This window comes from Dipodomys ordii, unplaced genomic scaffold (genome assembly GCF_000151885.1).
Source record: "Dipodomys ordii isolate 6190 unplaced genomic scaffold, Dord_2.0 Scaffold40, whole genome shotgun sequence".
Lineage (NCBI taxonomy): Eukaryota > Metazoa > Chordata > Mammalia > Rodentia > Heteromyidae > Dipodomys > Dipodomys ordii.
The window spans coordinates 13,910,193-13,931,768 of NW_012267256.1; the positions used below are offsets into that span (position 1 = coordinate 13,910,193).

The following is a 21,576-nucleotide window of genomic DNA, read 5'->3' on the forward strand; positions in this document are numbered from 1 at the left end:
AGGGTAAACCAAAGGAGGAGGCTGCAATGCTTGGTAAGAAATGTACGCATTATCCTGCCCATGTAATTGTAACCCCTCTGTACAGTATGTTCACACATAAAAAATAAATAAATAAATTTAAAAAAATATGTGGATGGCTTAAGACATAAGGGAAAAGGCTTACTTCTAATATCCATTGATAATATTGTTCTCCCCCCCCCAAGATGTACAGTACAAAGTAAAAATGAACTTCTATAGAATCACCAGATTCAAAAGGACAAAATAATAGCATTGTGAACAAAAAGAAATGATTCAATGTCTATTGCTGGTGTCTTTCTTTAACTCAAAAAAAAAAGAAATAAAATAAATGGAGCCTTTCTCTTTCTAATTTAGCAGTGTTCAAGTAGCTGTGTTTACAAGGAATATTACGAAGTTACATAGGCTTTTGAATGACATATTATTGGGCAGTGGAGTGGTGGCGGGAAGATGATCTTTTAAGTCTCCAGTGTAACAAGCCATTGAAGTCGTCCAGTACCACTCTACAATTCAGGCACTGGGGTAGAAACTGCGCCAGGGATAGCATCTTCCCTATGTCCATGTAACCACGCCCCTCAGGGGGTCTTTAGTTCTACAATATATACCAAGGGCAACACAAAATACCATGTCCCCCCGGATTTATGAAATATAATAGTCCTGATGGGGATGAAGAAGTAGGATTGGGGAACCCTGAAAAATGATGAGTAGGGAATGGAGCAAACTTCACAGTAACTTCATGAGAGGCTGGAAAAGTCATTGGTCTAAGATGTTGTGTAAGAATCCAACAACTCAGGATCCTGGCTCACCATCCAACACTTGCTGGCAGTTAACCTTAAAATAAACATCATGCAAACTGTTCCCTCATTTTAAGTTGGAAAGGAATACTCCAACCACCGTTTCTGCCTCAAAGGAATACGGTGAGAATCTAGACATCCTGCATGTGGAACAATGATTTGGAAATCTGACTTCATAAATGGAAGAAATTATTATCTTAGCTGCGTTCTGCTTCCCTGCAGTCTGTCTCAGACCGCGAAAACACTTTGATCCTCTAGAGTGCAGAGAAAAATGTCCTAATACAGCTGTTTCTACTCAATATTCTTCAATTGTTAGCATAGTGGGATTTTTATTATCTGTATAATCTATAGAAAGCTGCTTTCATTTGTCAACATCAGTGATTACTACTAGTTGTTCTGTATAAAACATCCCCAAATCAAATCTTCAATCTCCTGAGTAGAACAGGTAAGCAAAAGAATTTTATAATTTGGAAATTGTTTTTTCTAAGGTAGCACATATAACTACCAATAATTATACCAACGGCTGATCAGATTAAGGTCCTGAAAGATGGCTGACAATTAGCTGATTTTAAACACCTTAATCTTACAAGTGTTCTGACAACGGTTGTAGACCGCAAGCTTCTCTTGGTTTTTCTGAGCAAGTTAGATCCTAACGGAAGGGGACACTTTCTCCTATTAATGAGCCCTCACCTTTAATACAACCTGCGATGCCAAAAGTACACCTTTCAATGAATTATTCTAAAAGAAAGAGTAAAGAAATAGGATTCACTTCCAGAATAAAGAGGCAGAGCATCCAAACACATAGAGTAAAACTGGAATGTTGGACCTGTAAGCTTCCGTATAGTTTCAGGACATTATAGTGTTACTGTAAAGATTCAAACTGAGGAGACAAGGTAACTTAAGGGGGAAGCTAGGGTTGGAATAGATAGTGGGGGAGAATAATGGAAGGAGTGGCATTGTTCAAGATGCATTATATTCACAAAGTGAGCTGTGAATTGAACAATCAAACCTTTGTTCAACTATTTGAAGATAATAAAAATAATTTTAAAAACTGGGGAAAGCCAGGTGCTGGTGGCTCATGCCTACAATCCTAATTATTCAGGAAGCTGAAATCTGAAGGTAGTGATTTGAAGCCAGCTTGGGCAGAAAAGTCTGAGAATCTTAGCTCTGATTAAGCACCAAAGGTGGAGGTGTGGCTCAAGTGATTGAGCACTATCCTTGAGCAAAAAACTCAGGAACAGAGCCCAGGCGTGTATGCACACGCGCGCGCGCACACACACACACACACACAGAGGTAAGAATTTGCTCAATGATAAAGACTCTCATCTGATGCTAAAACTCAGCCTTAAACTATTCCATTCTTTGCTAGGCACTGGTGGCTCATGCCTATAAACCTAGCTACCCAGGAGACTGAGATCTGAGGATTGAGGTTCAAAGCAAGCCTGGGCAGGAAAATCCTTGAGATTCTTATCTCCAATCAACCACCAGAAAACTCAAAATGGTGCTGTGGAGCGAAGTGGTAGAGCACTGGCCTTGGGTGGAAAAACAAAACAAAAAAACCTCAATGACAGTGCCCGGGCCCTGAGTTCAAGCCCCAGAACCAACAACAACAACAAAAAATCCATTCTTTCTGCTCTAGAAGCTTCCCTACAAAAGGAAGCTAAATTCTAGTGCTGGGATATATCTCCCTAGCAACTGGGAGAGAAATAATACAAAAAAATAAACTCTATACATAACTAATCTGTTAGGACAGAAATCCAACTCTACATTTATATCAATATTTCACGGGAAGAGGAAACTTGATCATCAACTAGATACTTGAAACCATTTACATGTCTTCCTACCATAATCCTGGAAAGATGAAGAACCACTTCCCATCAAAGATTCATCAGAAGTCCCAAAGGTCACAGCCAAAGCCCTTGGCAAGGCTGAGGGAGTGGAGATACTTTCAAACGCTTTCACTTGATAGAGCCAAGAGAGGCTTATTTATTCTTTTAGGCCATGTATTTGTGTTTTAAGCACTGGCTGTGAGATCTCAAAATAACTGCACTTTCTCTACATGAACAAAACTTAACATCCAGCTTCCCCAACCCAGTGGCTCTCAAGCAGAAACAATTTTGCCTCCCTCCCTGGAGACATACAGCAGAGCCTGCCTACATTTTATGTCACTTTGGGGGTCTAAGGGGTACTATTGGCATCTAGTGGTTAGAGGCCAGGGGTGCAGCTAGACAACTTTGTGTCCAAGAGAACCTTTCATCAACAGAGAATTATCTAGTCCAAAGTCCAAGTGTCAATAATGCTGAGTGACAAAGCCTAACTAGTAGGGATCTAGAAGGATGGCACACTTTATTACAATATAATAGAGTCCCTAATAAATCTACTCAATAATATAGACTTAAACAGTAAGTTTTACTGTTTTTGAAGCACTGAGTTATTTTCAGTCACTAGACAGAAATCAAACACAGAGGTTTTATATATATATATACATATATGTGTATATATATAATGTATGTATATATATGCATATATATATATATATATATATATATATATATATATATATGGTGTTGGAACTGGGGTTTAACTAAAGGTCTTGCAAACTTGCTTTGGTTTATTGTTTCTTGTTGTTTTTTTCATTCCAGGCTGGTACTCTACCAATTGAGCTCTACCTTCCAGCTTTTTGCTGGTTCATGGGAGATAAAAGAATCTCATAGGATTTGTCTTCACATACAATCCTCAGATCTTAGCCTTCTGAGTAGCTGGAATTGCACGTATAAGCTACCAGCAACCCACAGCACAACTGTTAAAGTACAGCTGCAACTGCTATGTCTCTTTGCCATCCCCTCAAGAGCTTTTCATAGAAAACAAGCAAACAAAGGAATAAGTAGGTCCTAGGAAGTTGCTGAAAGATTAGAAAGGTCCTAGAAGAGAAAAAAAAACATGGAAAAGCAACTGGGCCTGGTGGCTCACACCAAAAATATTAGCTACTTGGCAGATGAGAGATCAGAAGGAGAGTGTTAAGGCTGGCCTGAGCCACAGTTGTTGTTTTGTTTTTTGTTTTATTCTTGTGGGTCCTGGGGCTTGAACTCTGGGTTTGGATGCTGTCCCTCGGCTCTTCAGCTCAAGGCGAGCACTTTACCACTGGAGCCACAGCGCCACTTTTGGTTTTCTGGTGGTTTACTGGAGACAAGAGTTCTCACGGACTTTCCTGCCCAGGCTGGCTTTGAACCGCAATCCTCAGATCTCCTGAGTAGCTAGAATTACAAGTGTGAGCCACCAGCACCTGGCTTCTGACACAAAGTTTTAAGTGATTCGTATCTCAACCACCAAAGTCTGGCCACAGTAATATATGAAGATCACCCTAACTATGTGAGAAGCATAAATAGGAGACTCATGGTACAAATCCAGCCTGAGCATAGAGATCTTATTTGAAAAAAATAACTAGAGTAAAAAAGGACAGGGTGAAATCAAGTAGTAGAGTGTCTGCCTAGCCAGCAAGCACAGGACCCTGATTTCATCCTCCAGTTCTGCCAAGAATAAAGAAAGGAAGAAAAGCAAGATCCCCAGCCCTTCACTGGACATAGACATGACATAACAGCCAAACAAAAGAGCCATCCAGCTGGAGCCAACCAACGTTTTATTGCTGTAGACAAGAACATCATAAAATTTTCCAAAAGCTAAAATGTAAGGTTGTATTCCTCATCTATCATAATCCACAGTAAACAAATTCAACATATGGTACACAAAAGGTTTTTCATTAAGCTGTTTCACTAGTGAGAAAGAATAGGATGATGTGATCTTTAGACTGAAGGTAATTTCCTCAGATTCATGGGGCTGCACTGGTTAAGGGCAGCACTGGAAGCCCATGTGCACGGGTCTTATTTAGAAGGGAACTCCAAGGTCTCAGATAGCCCCTCATCCAGACAGTGCCAATAAAGTCAAGTCAGTAAGATGACTGAGAAGCCACATTCTGGACTACAGGATACCACCCCAGGATTAAGAGATTAACTTCTTAGATGGCATCATCTTGGGATCTCACCTCTATTGACAAGGTAGAGAAATATTAATAAAACTAACTATAGTTGTTGGAATCCCACCAGTACACACGCACCTAGAAGTCATCCAGGAGACTCCTTGGTATACTAATAACAGAATGGCAGTGCTGTTTCTTAGTCTGGATACACACGTAGTTCTTCAGGAAGTAAAATCTATGAATCCTGTCTTTCATGCCCTCCCAGGCCTATGACCACAAAGGAATCAATCAATTTCCTCTCTTGAAACATGTCCCATCATTTCCTGTCCACTGATCACATAAATAAATGCATCTATTTCCGTGACAGCCTAACTTGAAATAAAGTTTTCAACCCTACCTTTTTTTCTGGCAATGGCCATTCAAGATTCTCCTAGATGTATGAGAGGTTGGGTAGGACAAAGAGATAGAAGGCGCTTGGCAGTTCCCATTCATCTCCCTTCTCGATACCTGCCATCGAATCTCCATAGACACCAATTTTATCATCACTGCCTCTCACTCCTCTTAAATGGAGTCAGCAAATGTTTTAACTTTACACATCATGTAGCCTCAGGTGATTCCTCAAATCCTACCAGGCTAGAGCTTGATCCTAATCTCTAACTCATGTTTCAAGAAATAGATTATTTTCTCGGGTCTCATACTCTAGAGGAAGGAGAAAGTTGGTAATGTCATGATAGGAGGGAAGAAAGCTCCACATGGAGAGAATAGTGAAGGCTTACAAACTTGGGATTGGGATGTGGTGTTGGTGTGTGTAAGAAGCATCCAGGATTCCAGAGTGGTTTAGATGAACAAGGGAAAGACAAGATGGGAAGAGGCAGAAAAGTGAGAGGATGGATTTGAGTGGAAGAGTCATAATCTAATTCATGTTTCAAGAAAATGATCTATTCTGCATACTATTCTATCCCCACGACCTAGAAAAGTGGTTGGAACAAAACATTTGATTAATAAATAGCTGAATGACTGAAATAGTTCTCAGGGGCTTTTCTGTTTTGCACTTGAGAGTCACTTTTAGAGACCACAAAGAGCATGACTATGTACAAGTATCCATGCACAACTCTTCATTTAAATGTAAATGTTAGAATTTTATTTCCTCATCTTCACAGTTTGATTTCCTTGCCTTTTGAATGCTGCCTCCTGCCTACCGAAATGAAAAGACAAAACACAGTGATGAAGAGATGGTCAGCAGAGAATTTGTTAGAAATGCACGCACTGTGTATTTGAAAGGTAAGACTGTCCACCATTGCAGATACCTTACATTAAGCCTATTCTAATCTCAGCCAACTGGGGATCCAAATTCAAAGTTTTACTCAGGCACAGCTGTTTGACAAGTACAGCAGGAGCCTGTCAAGTCGCTTGGCAGCGACATTCGTTTGGAACACAATAGATTTTTTTTTTTTGGCATCCTCTATTATTCACTGATGGTAATTAGCAAGCCAATCTTTGGAGGAAATACACAATCGGGCAACTAAAAAGGCCTTTTATGGAACTCGCAGAAAATAAATCATTGACATTACAAATGGTCAATATGTACTCTCAAATTTGAATTAAATTGCCCATTGATTCACCAAGATCTATTTTCCAGACCCTGTCATCTAGGGAAATTCTTTTTTTTTTTTTTTGATGAAGTCCTGAATTCGAGTAAAGTGATGGTGACATTGTCGTTGATTTTGATTTAGTACCTCAATGGAGTCAGCAATTACTGTGATTTCTCCATTATTTCCTTAGATTATACAGCTTCTCCCTTGACTGGTTCCATCATAAAGGCCCATTGCCGTGGGCCATTTTAGTGACATGGGCACAAAACCACGGTCACAATCTAAACCTTGATTTCCAGAAACGTACAATGGAACAGGATCAGGCTGACCCAGACAGCCTAAGAAGCTGCCGTCCTCACCAGCAGTGGCTCAGTGCACTGGGACATTGAAGGAAATGCTGGCTACAGAGGGGGAAACCCAGACACAATAATAGATTCTGTTCTTGTCCCATTTCAATCTGTGATTCCATCTGGGGCCTTCAGAAACTGTGTGTGTGTGTGTGTGTGTGTGTGTGTGTGTGTGTGTGTGTGTGTGTGTGTGTGTGTGTGTGTGTGTGTGTGTGTGTGTGTCTTATGGTCACACCTTTACAACAACTAGGATTCTTGAGCACACACCCCCACCAACACCTGCAACAAGTTTCAACAAGTATAGTTCAATCATTTGAGATGGGCCAAAAGGTCAGGTCCCGGAAACTTTGTCAGCATGATGATCTAAAGCCAGTGGAAAGTGCTGCATGCATTTTAGAGTGCAGGTCGACTTTCTCCTCCACAAAAACAGCTTTGTTTCTGTATATGTGACACCTCTTAATTATAAATCAATGATTTTTTTATTGTCAACTCTGATAAGCTTGTTTACCTAGCTTCATTTTCCTACAACGCTTTAAACATTTCTAAGGAGGGCAAATATCAGCAGAACTCTGCCACAGGCCTTGAACTGGGCCTGTGGTATTGAATGGTGTTTACAATTTGTCATCCTTGGGGGTAATTTTGCAAGCTTAAACATACTAAAGGACATATTACAAAGAGCCAGGAAATTTCAATTTGTTTGAATATAAAAAAATGGATCTAATGTGTCCATAGAGGCACATTGTCATTTTTTTCCTTGAGTGTGTGCCAGGTCAAGACCAAAAGCCAAGCATTGAGAGAACAGAAGAGTATTTATGAACACACTGTGTGTATCAAATAAGCTACTTTATGAACAGATGGGGAATATTCTTTTTCAGGGTCCTAGTAAAATAGCTCTTCACACCAGATTTCTGTGCACAATGGTAGACCTCTGGGTGATTCATTGAATAGCTTTGCCCTTGCTAATGAGCAGCTCAACCTTCAGGATGAGTGCTTGTGAGACATGAGGACAGAAAATTGTGCACCCCGAACATGTCATTGTTAGAGAAGGTGGAAAAAAGTGACTAATCCACTTGAGATAAGGAAAGTTTCCCCAGAAGTAGTGACTCTAGGCCAATGGAATCCTTGGAGAGTCAATAAGGAAAAAGAAAATGATTAAGCTAAGAATGATTTAGTAAATTGAAAAATCAAGTCCTGGGAGCCAGCACTGATAAGCGGAAAGGAAATGGTCTTGAACAGAACCTTGTGTTGAAGGCAAGGTTGCCACTCAAGAAAGCACTCCAAGATCATGGCAGAAACGTTGCTTCTCTTCCGAGAGAGGAGAAAGCAGTAAAAGCAGGAGACAGTTCTGGTTCCCTGGGAAGATACCATACAGTGCACTCTTCACCTACGAGTCCCCTTTGGGCACACAGCAAGACTGTATTTCCCAGCCTCCATGTAATGAGTTGGGACCATATGATGAGTTCTGTCCACAGTCATTGGGGGGAAGACATGAAATGTGTGATTTCTAGACCTGGTTCTTCAAATTTTCTCACCAACCATTTTTTTTCAACCTAGGCTCAGACTGTCAAATTCTGTAAGAATTGACTAAGAAATAAACCTTTACCCTCCAAGCCCTAATACAGCTCCCCAATAATTATTCCCTCTTATCACTTGCTTTTATAGATATCAGGTTACTATTTAAGAGTACCTCTCATTCTCTTTTCTTTTGGAACAACAATAAGCTAGGTAGATCAAGCTGGTCTCAAACTCATACTCTCACCAGCTTCCCAAGTGCTGGGACTACAGGCATGAACCACTACATTAAGCCCTTTGTTTCATTCCTAAGCAGTGTTTTCAAGGACCTTCAAAAGCAATGGAGGAGGAAATTAATTTGCTTTCACATCAGTAGAACACAGGTTGTGTAAGGGAAAAAATCACTTTGGAAGGAGCTAATGGGAACAAAGTATTTTCTCTTTCCAATAAATTAAGTCCAATGTGTATTTCATTTTTGTTATTTTATCCTAGAAAATTACACATTAGAATAATGAACTTCCAAGTATCTATCACCTAGTTTTGTGCGCGCGCACACACACACACACACACACACACACACCACACTGTGTGTGTGTGTCTGAAGTTTAATATTTTCAATCATTGAGCCAGGTGCTGTGTGTTGTTCCTAGAACTCAAAGGTGAATAACTACATGAACTTTTGGTATGTAGGGAAAGAGCAGACTCTGAATCTCAAATCTCACAATATTACTTAGTTTTGTGGCCTATCATGAGGATTAAAGTAAGCTAGTAGCTTAGAATTTATACCACACTGTTACCTTTCTTCTTTTGGGTTTAAGGGAGAGGTTTAATACTTCCTTCCTCGTCAAAATATAGCTTCTGCTGAAGGAACCAAAGTACTGAACCACTTCTTAATCACTCACCATTACTTACATGAAGTTCTCTTTCCCCACATCATTTCCCAGCAAGAAGCATCGAATCGGTGAAGGAAAATAAGAGGCACAGGTAGCTGTGTGGAGAATCCCAAGGAAGCCCAGAGATGGGGGACAAATTTCTATTTTAGAACTTCCGGTAAAGGCTTAGCTACATATCCCTCTCCATCCTCTTGGTAATAAAACATCTTTTGATCTTTTCTGGACAAGTTTCCCATAGTAGAAACTGCAACTGGGATGGAGGAAGAGAGCGGCAAAGGAGAAGAATACCACGACAGCAACATTTCTCATTAAACACGCTCATCAGACCCAACACCCGGTGTTTCCAAGTGAAAGCGTCAACAAATGAGCATTCGAAGACACAGAAATTGTTCTGGAATTGAGCTCAAGGAGCTGCCTTATGAATTGGAAGAACAAGGATCCAGGACCAATGGGAACCTGCAACACTCCACAGGCCTCAGTCCAGACAGGGGTTCTAGGCTAGATTTGGGGTCCCCTGGGGATAGCCCTAAACTAGATGAAGGCTGTGAGAACAGGAAGCATTAATAAGCTAAAGGTACATCTTCCAGTCACCCAGCATTCTCTAGCCTAGAGAGGCTAGATGGTATTCTAGATGGGGTCATGGAGAATAGGTGGCATTTTGATGAGAATCCACATAATTTCCTTTCCTCTAAATGTCCCAAGCACTCATTTGTGTTCTCTACTAATTAGACTGAGCAGGAAAAAAAATCCAAAGTGAATTCCACCAGTGGAGGAAAAAAAGTCTTGAAAAGGCTAGGAGACACAGCAGAATAAGCACCAATCCAAACTTTTGTTTGGATTGTTCAGTCTCTTTACAGAGAATAAAAGGAAATAGTTAACTAATGGAAAGCTACTCATACACAGGATAACGTATATATGTGGCCTCTGTCCACATCTTAATCATTCTACATAATTGATCAAATAGCTGTGGTCTTCTCTCATCTCAACTTTTATCTTTCAAGTCAACAGAAAAATGCTTTCTTGTTATGTGTTCCCTTGAAGAGTCACTTGGTATCAGGGGAGGAAAAATGGTGTTTTATATGATATGTGCCAAGAGATATACACCTTTCAGCCAGAAGAAAAATTGTAAATTTGAAAAGGCATTGGAAAAGGTAGGAGGGAGTCCAGATTTTGTTTTACGTGACTAAACACATCGTGCTTGCCACCTCAATGAAACGATCTCCTGGAGCATGTTGTTGTTGCTAGATGTGCATTCATTTTAATCAGGTTTGCAATTCTTCCAAATTTTACTGACATTATCCTGGTTTGATAGAAGTCCTTCATGAGTCATTCCAGCTTCACACTCCCACTAAGTCTCACTATCACAATTCTTAGAAATTCATTTCTTCATCTGGGACACAGAATTGCCTTGGTTCCTTTCTCTGAAAAGAATTCATTGCAAGATGCAGTCCTCTCCTCTAAGAACAAGCATGCACAGTCCTTACTGGCAGAGTTGGGAGCTTCTTCCCATGTTCCCACTAAATTACATTGTACATCTCTAGAGGGCGGCCCTAAAAGACTAAGTTCCTCATAGAAATGTCCCATTTATGTGTGTTTGGCTTCAAGAACAGGATATGGCTCATGATTTGCTCTCAATGACCAGATGAATAAATGAATGAGCACTGGGTATTCATATCATTACATACCCTACTTGGTTAGGTGAACTATACTCCCATTTTCCCCCAGGTTTAGAAAATGTTCTTGTGAAACACAACTAATAAACCATATATTTACCTTATGTTTGGAGCATTAGCTCTAATTACTCATTTATATTTCTCTTTCCTGCCAAGCTCCTAGGTATCTTATTTTCTAATGCCTCAGCAACATCCCGTATTACTCATTATTTTAAAAACTTCTTCAAAATTCTCCTTCTAAAGAATCAACTAAGCGGGGAGCCAGTGGCTCAGGCCTATAATCCTAGCTACTCAGGAAGTTGAGATCTGAGGATAGTGGTTCAACGCCAGCCTGGCAGGAAAGTCCATGAGACTCTTATCTCCAATTAACTACTAGAAAACCAGAAGCGGTGCTGTGGCTCAAGTGGTAGAGTGCTAGAGCTGAGGGACAGTGTCCAGGCTCAGAGTTCAAGGCCCGCGACTGACCATAAAAAGAAAATATAGAATCAGCTATTCTTTCCAGGCATCAATAGCTCATGCCACACACAAGGCTGAGACCTGAAAGATCTTAGGCACTTCAAGGCCAGCCTGGGCAGAAAAGTCTGTAAAACTACACCTTTAATTAACTAGCAAAGTGCAGGACTAGAAATATGGCTCAAGTGATAGGGCACCAGCTGTGAGCAAGAAAGTAGAGGACGTACAAGGCCTTGATTTCAGGCCCCAGTCTCATCACAAAAACAAAACAAAACAAAACTATTTTCCCTACTCAAGTCTATAGCTAAGACCTAAGAAATAAATAAAATTAAATGCTGTGCTGCAAAATAAGAAGGCATAGATTTCATTCCACTTTGTAGTCCAACTCCGTATGAATGACACCTCTTTTGAACTGGAGCCGGACATTGGCTTCTCAGAGTTAGAGCGAGATGAAATCAAGCCGGCCATACTCAGGGCCTGAATGTGTCACAAAGCCATAGCCCAGAGTGACAATATCCCTTGTCTTATAGCCAATCTAGAAGCCTTGTCTCGGAATTACACCAGAAACTAATAAATCCTGCTTGAGGGAAAAACAATGCAAACCAACATCTCATTTCTCAGTCATTCCACTCAGAACTTGAAGGAAATGTTTCTGAAAAAAATCACAGAGAATCTGACTTGCCCCCTCCCCCTCATTTTTTGTTTTTGTTTTTTGTTTTTAGAAATAATAAAGGTGTCTGGTCTTTCACTCTACACAATCAAATTCTATCTGGACTCAAATATGTGAAAATGAACATCCAAAGAACAGATAATTAAGAAGTTTTACAAAGGTCACAGAAGACATTTCTAATAAATTGCCAAATGAATTTTCCACAGCAAGAAGCACCTCTACTTAAAAAGAAAAAAAATGGGGCTGGGAAGGTGGCTCAGTGGTAGAGTGCTTGCCTTGCATGCATGAGGCCCTGGGTTCAATTCCTCAGCACTACATAAGCAGAAAAGGCTGGAAATGGCACTGTGGCTCAAGTAATAAGAGCACTAGCCTTGAACTGAAGAGCTGAGGGACAGCACCTAGGCCCGGAGTTCAGGCCCCATGACTGACAAAAAAAAAAGCTATGAAAAATACATTTCAAATCCATATATATGAACCGACCTCAAAAGGTTTGACACATATTGCCTTCATCTAATTCTTTATAAAAAAATTTCATCATTCTAATTTTTAAATGTTATTTCAGGGTATAAAACAAGAGATGAACCAGAAAACAAACAAGAATGAAAAGGAACATTAACCATCATGTAGTTAATGATTTTGGTTAATGAGAGTAAAGCCTCAAATATTTAACTTCTTAGGGTTGTTCTCATTATCTATTATTTTTCATTAATCCTAGAATCACAGGGCAGAGAAACATAAACCATGATTTGCTTTGAAAAGTTTGCCCCAATCTGCTCTGAATTTATTTTCAAGACAAAAGTTCATAAAAGGTCAGTTCCCTAGGTAAACTGGATTAAATGCCTTCTAAAGGCAAATCAAATTAAACCACTACCAAATGGCATGTTTCTGAACACTCTTTGGTAATGTGAAATCCAATCTGACAGATGTCTTATGGACTGTGGTCAATTCTCCATCTGATAAGAATTTCTGTGGTTTTGCTTTCACCTACACTAGGGGCTTCCTAATTTGTGGTGACATATATATATGTGTGTGTGTGTGTGTGTGTGTGTGTGTATATATATATATATATATGTATGTATGTATGTATGTATGTGTGCCATATATACATATAGTATGTCTCTATAGTCATATATGTCTACAGTATGTTGAACATGTATATAAATAGATGATTATGTTTGTATACTTTTCATGTTAAAAAAATCACGGGGGGGGGAAAAACCTTTGGATTTGGTTTGAGTCTTAAATCATTGAGTTCGTGTCTAATATTTGACAGGCTGTTGCCTTGTGGGTTGTGATTTGGAAGCTAAACTCTCTCTCTGATCTTTACCAGATGTTTTGCTGGTGATGTTTCAGCCTCAAGAGACAAGAAGGATATTAATGTTAATTTTATTTATTTAATCATTATCAGGCAGATTTGATCAAATAAATAAATAAATAAAACAAAAGGGGAAAATTCAATGGTTTGGTAATTTACCAACTCTTCAGAAATATCCATAATAGTGAAAATGTCTTGAAGATTGTTTGATATTAACAGCCTGAGAGGTTGCATAGTGTTGGAAGGAAAGCTTGCTCACTCTTACCTCTAAAAATGAGAAATAGACAGAGATTTCTCAGTGCTGCTTCTACCCCAGGGAAGCAAAGAGGCAGCAGTGACATACCTATAATCCATCCTGAGCCTCATCTCAACTTTTAACGATTACAAGGACAAGTGACACACAAATATTAAATGGACACTCAGCTGAAACCAGTCAACTCTAAGATATTCTCGTCTCTTTTCTCTGGAGGTTATTCTGAAGGAACACTAATCTACCCTAATTGATGTCAGTACACTGGTGATCATGAAGAAGTACTTTCTACTAAAGATTACCATCATATGCTTGGACTGAAGGGACAGGGTAGACTTCCATTTATCTATAGCTGACAATCAGAACTTGGAAAGTTGTAGAGTACTAATGCCTTGACTGCCTGTTAGAATCACTGGGAAACTATACCCTAAGCCAATTAGATCCAGGTATTGGTACTTTGCAAAGCTTCCCAATGTTAAGTCCACCTGGGAAAAATGGCTCCTTCCCCATTGTTAAACCCTCTGTGCACAGAAGGCCCCTTCTCTAGAAGGCCCAACCCCACCCCCAGCATTCATAAGGCAGCCCCATCTGGGGGCAGTGGGAAGTCCCCCAGGATCTGAGGTCTTCACTGTGGCCACACCTCCTCCCCCCTCCTCTCCTTATACATCAGTGTCCATCATTAGTTCTGCCCCTTTCTGCCTTTTTCCTTTCCCCCCTTTTTCTTCCCTTTCTCTTCCCCTGGTACCCCTCATGCCCCCATCTTGTTCAACCAGCAGTATGCTCTCCCCCCCCCACCCAATAAACTCTTCTCTGCCTGAACCATGTGGCAATCTCCTTTCACGGAAGCAATTTCAGTGAACCCAGTGTCATTCAAATTCAGAAGAGTGACTCAGATACTTTAAGTGGGGAGTGCGTCACCACGTATTAGTCCTGGAAAAATCAGTTTCTCTTGGCCAGGTTCTCATCTTTAAAATGGAAGGCAGTTGTATTCTAATTGCTTTTCTTTTTTTTTGTCTAAAAATACATGGTTAGGTAGCATCGCAAATAGACAAGGAAGAATACAAAATATTTTGACACACGCCTATTAGTATATTACTGTGACCAAGTTAAAAAGAAGTGAAAATTTGACCCTATCTATTTCAATTTTCTTTCTTGGGAAAGGAAATAAAGCAAAATTCCCCAGTGTCTGTTTCCTTCCTCTCTATTAATTATTCACTATCCTAAAATTACTGAATATCCTGTCAATAGATTTTCATTGCCTAATTACATAATTATATATCAGCAAAACTATATGATACTTCAGTGTATTGAAGTGTACATAACTTTCTAGTATACTACATACATCCATTTATAGCTATATTTCACCCAACATTTTTTTTGAGATTTACCTATGTGGATATATATGTATATGTGTATAAATATATATATATATATATATATATATATATATTTCATTAATGTTAAGCTCCTTTATATTGTCTTGAAGATACTTGGGCTTGAACTTAGGGCCAGGGCACTATCCCTTAACATTTTCTGCCCAAAGCCAGCACTCAACCAATGAAGCCACCAAATAACTGGAGAGAATAGTCTCAGTTTTGTCTGCCCAGGTTGGCTTTGAACCATGCTCCTTGGATCTGAATCTTCTGAGTAGTTAGGATTACAAGTATGGACCACTGGTGCCTAGTTTCCTTCTTTGAATTGAAATAAATCACCTTATCTATGGAAAGTTAGGGTTATTTATGCTTTTTAGAAGCTGCAAATTCCTTACTTTTCTCACAGCTCCTTGCCGCCATACACAAGAACCTCCTGGCTGGACACTTAGACATAGTTTTGTTGGATATGTTTATCTTAAGTCTTAATAAATGTGCCCAAACTCTCTCCAAAGAGGGTACACTAATTTACTTTTCCAACAATAGTCACATATCCTGCCTTCTTGCTATCTTTATTGATACTTAGTATTATAAAAACATGCATGTTTGCCATTATGAAGGTTATGAAATTGGTTACAATGAGACAGTATTTTCCTAATGTCCCTCTGGACATGCAATTGTGATCATCCCATCAATGAAAAGTCTTATCAAAAACCACCAAACCAGGGATTTGAAAAAACTTCCTTCTACAAGCTTACAATGAATTTACTTTTCCTCAAGGAATGGCCAAAACTGGACCATGACCCCATATATCAAGCCATAAAGGAAGAAGGACACAAACTCCATGTATTTTTTCCCTTGTCTTCATAATCCAATATTACTTACAAAGAAAACTGCCCAATATTCAAGCCAAAGCAAATACACTGGATTGTGCCAGGCAAAATGCCTGTGGAGAAATGAGTCAATTTATACAAAATTCAAAACTGTCTTTGGTCAGTGACATTTTCATGAAAACCTGTGGGTGGGTAGAGGTTTTGCAAAATTCCTTCTTTTGCTATTGGATAAAATTCATCCAGGAAAAATAAGCAACACTGAAGTGGCAACCCACATTGCCCCTAATTCCTTTATTAGCACTCTGGAACTTCCCAGAACAACTGCTTTCAATTGTGCATGAAGGAAAGCCTCAGAGTCTCTAACTTTGGCAAGAGAAGAACCCTGGGCCTCTGTTTCCACTGCCCTGATCAGCTGAGCAGTGAAGCATTGTGGGTAGAGACAGGCATTCACAGACACAGTGCTCTGTCTCCTTCAGAACACACCTCCCTGGGCACACAACCAGACACTGCCACCATTCAACTTAATGGCACAAGAATCTCGGTATGGTAAACGCATTCTCAGTGTGCTCTCTTCTGGAACCATTGCTATAGATACTGTTAGGCATGGTTAGGGCTAGTGTACTTGCATGGTTTTGGGTTACAGTTTATGTTGTCCTCCCAAGAACATCAAAATGGGGGTTGGACAAAGAAACGAATTCTAAGTCTTCAAGGCTTGTTCCAACTTGAGTGTCTGAAACCTTTTCCTGTTATAAAAACATAACCAAATTCCACATAGATACACCTGAGATTGCTCAGTGGCTCTGCAAACCCAAGGTTTACCACAGTTGGGAGTTACTAGTGTAAGCTCAGCAAGTTCAAAATAGAACAGTTGTCAGCCACAGTTGCTTTAGTAAATAGACATGGAATGAACTTGGGTAATCTGAACTATAATACTGCCATATCTCAGATTCTCCTTTAGCTGTCCATTCTTCCTCAGTCTTTACTTCTCAAGATCTTCCCCACTGGATGGGAATACCATCAAGTCAGACCTGCAGAGAACAACTGGTTTGGCTTTCTGAAGACTCAGTAAGCATGAAGGATTGTTTTGGGTGGAAAACGGAGGCGGGAGGGAACTCTATTTTCCAGTACAAGAAAATGATGATTTCACAATCCTAGAGGTGCCACCTAGATAGCATCATGAGGGACAGAATGAGTTCCAGAGTCATGGGCAGAGGTTCTGCAAATGCATGTCCCATCCAGGAAAGGAAATTTCACATGGAGAGAGGACAGCAGAGTCAAGCTCTTACTGTAAGCAGGCTCCAGCCCTCGGACACACCCTCCTTTTACCAGAACTTTCAGAAGCTCTTTGTACTGCCTGTAGTCATGGTCACCAAACAAAGGGGTCATCCTCCCTTTCTTGGGTCAATAAACCCAGTGAGTGAAATCATGACTAACTCTATCACATTCAGAAAAAAGATAAAAGAAAAGAAAGGCAGTTGAACATGTAAAACAAAAATGGACTGAGTCTTATCACATCTTAGCCCTTTAAAAGAAGTGGTCATTTTCTTTGGCATAGTTATTTGGCTTTGAATCACCTACCTTCAGACTTTAAAGCAGTGAAACATTTCAGTGTTCAAAGTGCTCTGTGTCTGGATTCTAAGGCTATAAATATTCATTTTGCAAAAGATAGAGAAATACTCCGCCCCCCACCCACAGGTATACAACCACTTTAAGCATCATGCTTTCTATCCATGGACTACAATTTGGGAGGGCTATTAAACTTTCCCAGCAAAATAATTTACTGCCAGAGAGCTATAACCACATAAATCAAGCACATGACACATGACAGCACCATAGACTTTGGAAGACTTAAGGCCCATGATGTGTTGTTTATATGGAAATGGATGTCTTCCTCCTTTAAAAAAATACACGTGTGTGTGTGTGTGTGTGTGTGTGTGTGTGTGTGTGTGTGTTCACAAGACTAAAACTGTAGGATTGGTTGGCCCCTAAGGAACCTTGCTTTGTATAAATGCATTTATACCATAACATGTAAGTAAATAATCTGTGATTCTGGATTTGATATGCTAGTAATAATATGAATTTTGCAAAGATTCCATCCATAAAGGAGGAGTGAGTAGATTAGGAGAAAAAAAAATCACTTCCAATACGCCTCTCGAATAGCACAATGAAAAACTATCCAAAGGTATCCAAAGATGCAACTGTTCACCTCTCTGCTTATTTTTTCACTCGGCTACTTCTATTTTTAATATTCATCATGTACTCGAGCAAAAGTCAACTTCATAAAGTTATGTCTTTGAAAATCTTGTAGCAGAGGGAAAATGGGGGAAATCCGATTGCACAAAAATTAATTTTGCAAGCAAAAAAACATTTTGGGGGATAATTCACGTCTTTATGTTTATTTCAATAAAGCCAAATCCAGTAAACTATTTTCAGCCAGGATTAGTCAGAACTGAAAGGTTGGACTGTTTTCCTTCAGAAACTGAATGTCTTTCGCGCTTGCAATAGGCTGGTGTGTTCCAAACAGAGTAAATGGGATTGCCTTCCAATGCTTGCTTCTTTCTGGCATTTATAGTACAGAATCCTACTGACAGAGTGAGGTTTTGCCTCCTGGAATGTAATTATTCTTTTCACTCATAAAACCTGGCGTCTCACAATGTATCAGCTTCAGGTTTTCCTTAAGAAAAAAAAATCACAACATGGGGCATAATGTAATGACAAGAAATGAAATTTCTTTCCACCAGAAATTCTGAAAACTCTTTCAAAAAATACCTACTGGACTGTGAAAAAAGGTGCTTCTAATACTTGCATTACAGCTATCACCTGTTTGGTTTGCTCTTGCATGAACCAGACAGCTCAGACAATCTACAATCAAGCATATAAATATAGTCCAGATACTTTCGAACATGATATCCTAGAGAGATGGAAGAGCCTCTGGTTGAGAGATCACAGTCTGAATAAGTTTCTTTTCAAATTGATTCATAATACTTCACATATTTAGTGACTGCCAGCATATTGGATATCCAGGGAGCACACCGAATTCTCAGATTTTTATTTTTTAGCTCTAAAGAAATATCCCTGTCCATCTCAACTAATACAAAACACATGTTCTCCCATTTCAACAGTTAAGTAAGCCATCTGAGATTATGAAAAACCATCCCTGTGGTCCCAAAAGTGATGTCCTTCTTATAAACCCTGAAGGTTTATGTGAGGTGTGAAATCGTTGTGAAATCATTTAAGAATTCTATTACTCAGAAATCGTATGTTTTGCCAAGAAGTAGAGTTCCAGGATTAACAGTAGAGGGGAAACGGGGGTGGAGGGGCTGGGGGTAGGGGTGGGGAGGAGAGATACCAAGCTCATTCAAAAGGAAAGACATACTCTTCACAAAATTTGTCCTCCTTAAAATTAGTTAGGATCCTGCCAGCTTCTGCTTCTGTGTGCCCTCTGGGTTATTTTTGTTCCTATGCTGGCTATAAATGGATCATCTTTGCAAGGTGCACTGTGCAGGCATATGGATGTATGCAACAACATTTTTGCCAAGTTACCGAGTGGTGGGTTTCTTTGTTTCTTCCATACCATCACCAACTCCCCTAAATGATATTTTCATTCAGTTATTGGAAGGAAAGAGAAATCACTGAAAAAGCGGCCAATGCTGGTGCCAAGTTCATGTTCTGCTGGAAACTTTTTAAAGTCTGGGCCCAGGGACACGGTCCACAATCTTGGCCCTTGTGGTAGCCTGACTCACCCTAAGACAGTGGATCATACACCTTTGCTGAGGAGAACCTAGATAGGGAGAGAAACCAGTTGCCAACCAATCATCAAAGACCAGGCTGAAGAAGTGTCCATCTCATGACACACGTGCCCATCCCACAGCCCAACACCCCCAAAACAGGAACTGTCTCCTCATCTGCCTTCCAAAATGTGGAAAGCTACACACACATAATCAAGTTGGACCTTTAGGAAAGATGGCTCCTTGCGGCTTCAGAAAACTCACCGTACACTTGTTGGGCTTCTCCCCGGAGTGAACCCTCATGTGGATGAGCAGTTTGTAGCGGGCATTGAAGGGCTTGTACCTTCTGGGGCAGCCAGCCCAGAAGCAGGTGAAGTCTTCCCCCTTGCGCTGGTCTATATGGACCTTCTCGATGTGCCGCACCAGCTCCTCCTGCTGGTCATACAGCGCGCTGCAGTCTATCCAGCGACAGCAGTGTTTGCCCCCCAGGTCCTCCATCTCTCCATCCTCATCCAGGGCGGCCTGGGGCAGGGCCAGCGTGTGCGCGTGGGGCAGCAGCTCCGGGGGGTGGTGAAGGTGTGGGTGGGCGTGGTAAGGGGGTGGGGGGCCTTGGGGCGGTGGCAGAGGAGCAAGAGGGGGTGCGGAGGGTAGGTCCAGGGTGCTGCCTGGGAACTCTTCCAGGCGCTCCGTCTTGAGCATGCCAGCCTGCTGGCCATCCGGCCCGGGCAGGCCATGCTGCACCACCATGTTGGTGACCTGGCCCGGCTGCAGGCCACCGTGCTCCAGTTGCTGCATGCGCTCGTACTCCGGCGCCCCATTTTCCCCATAGGCCACCAGCACGCCCTTCTGCCCACCGGGCACTGCGCACGGCTGGGGAATGCAGCTGCCACGCACCCCCAGGAAATGCCCGTAGACCTCTGGCTGGGGGGACACGTGGGCCGGGGAGGCCCTCGATCCGTTGATGTAAGCCACCAAGGAGGTGGGCGACGTGCGGATGATGGTGTTGAAGTCAATGCCAATGCCATCGGACAGCGGCGACAGGGACAGCGCTCGCTTCTTGGAGCGGGCCGAGTGGGAGCGCGTGGAGGAGTGTCGGGGGCTGGGGTAAGGCGAGTGGCTGTTTTCCATGCCGAAAAGGTAGGACGGCAATGAGTTCGAGGCGCTGTGGCTAGACATGGATGTCCCAGGAGGAAGACTAAAGAGGTCCCCGAGATCGACGCCGTTCTGAGAGCCGTGGCTGGAGGCCAGCGAGGGGAGGGGTCGGTAGCCCTGAGACCACTCTTGTTTCACACTCAGGGCCGAATGACTCTCGGTCAGACTCAAAGTCGTGGAAGCCACAGAGTCCCGCGAAGTGAGAGACCTGGAGCGACAGCCAGAGGGAAAAGAGAAAGAAAAGAAGACATGAGCAAGTCAGCGTTGCTTAAGAGCTGAACGCATTACACTGACAATCACTTAAGTATCTGCCCTAATTACGATCGCCACAATCTGGGGGAAAGGGCTACAATGAAATTCGAGGCTTTTCCTTACAGCTCAATAATAATAAAATAAAATCCAATGCTTATAGAAATAACCAAACAAAAGGTCTTCTGCATATAATCTCAGTACTTCCAATGATAATCAACAGTCTACTTTATCCTTGAATATCTTTTTTTTTAAGGTTAAGAGGGAAATTATAAAGACCTGGGGAAAACTGTTGATGTTTGTGAAGGCAAACCAACTAAATAAGTGGTCATGAGGCACCTACTGTGTGCAGCACGCTGTGACAGGCTTTTGCCAAATACACAAGTCCCGGGAGTTCTAAGCAAAGAGTCAAGTAAACCCTACTTAGTGGCGGTTAAAAAAAATCAGCTAGATTGGAAAAAGGAAAGCAAATCTTTATGGTCAAAGAGCTGCCCAAGGGACTTAGTAATACCTTCATTGATATTAGCAAATTAGGTCGAGTCATAATATTCAGTGCAGCCAAGTGAAATTGGAATCAGATAACTTGAGTGGATGGATGGGGTTTGGAGAGTGATTTGGGGAAAACAACAGAAGGGGTGATATTGATCAAGACGCATTGTGTTCAAAAACTGACATGTTGAATTGGAACCCCTTTGTTCAACTACACTTCAATTTTTAAATTTTATGAAAAAATAAAGATTTTTCAAAGCAACTTATA

The 21,576-nt window shown here is 41.0% G+C and overlaps 1 protein-coding gene across 1 annotated transcript in view; it reads right to left on the reverse strand.

Annotated features, from left to right (window-relative positions):
• The window catches only part of Glis3 (GLIS family zinc finger 3), a 447,811-nt gene that overhangs the window by 275,675 nt on the left and 150,560 nt on the right, over window positions 1-21,576 (reverse strand). Inside the window, exon 4 of the mRNA XM_013018480.1 lies at window positions 19,683-20,778. Within this exon, the coding sequence (XP_012873934.1) occupies window positions 19,683-20,778 (1,096 nt within the window). The remainder of the gene's footprint in view (window positions 1-19,682; window positions 20,779-21,576) is intronic.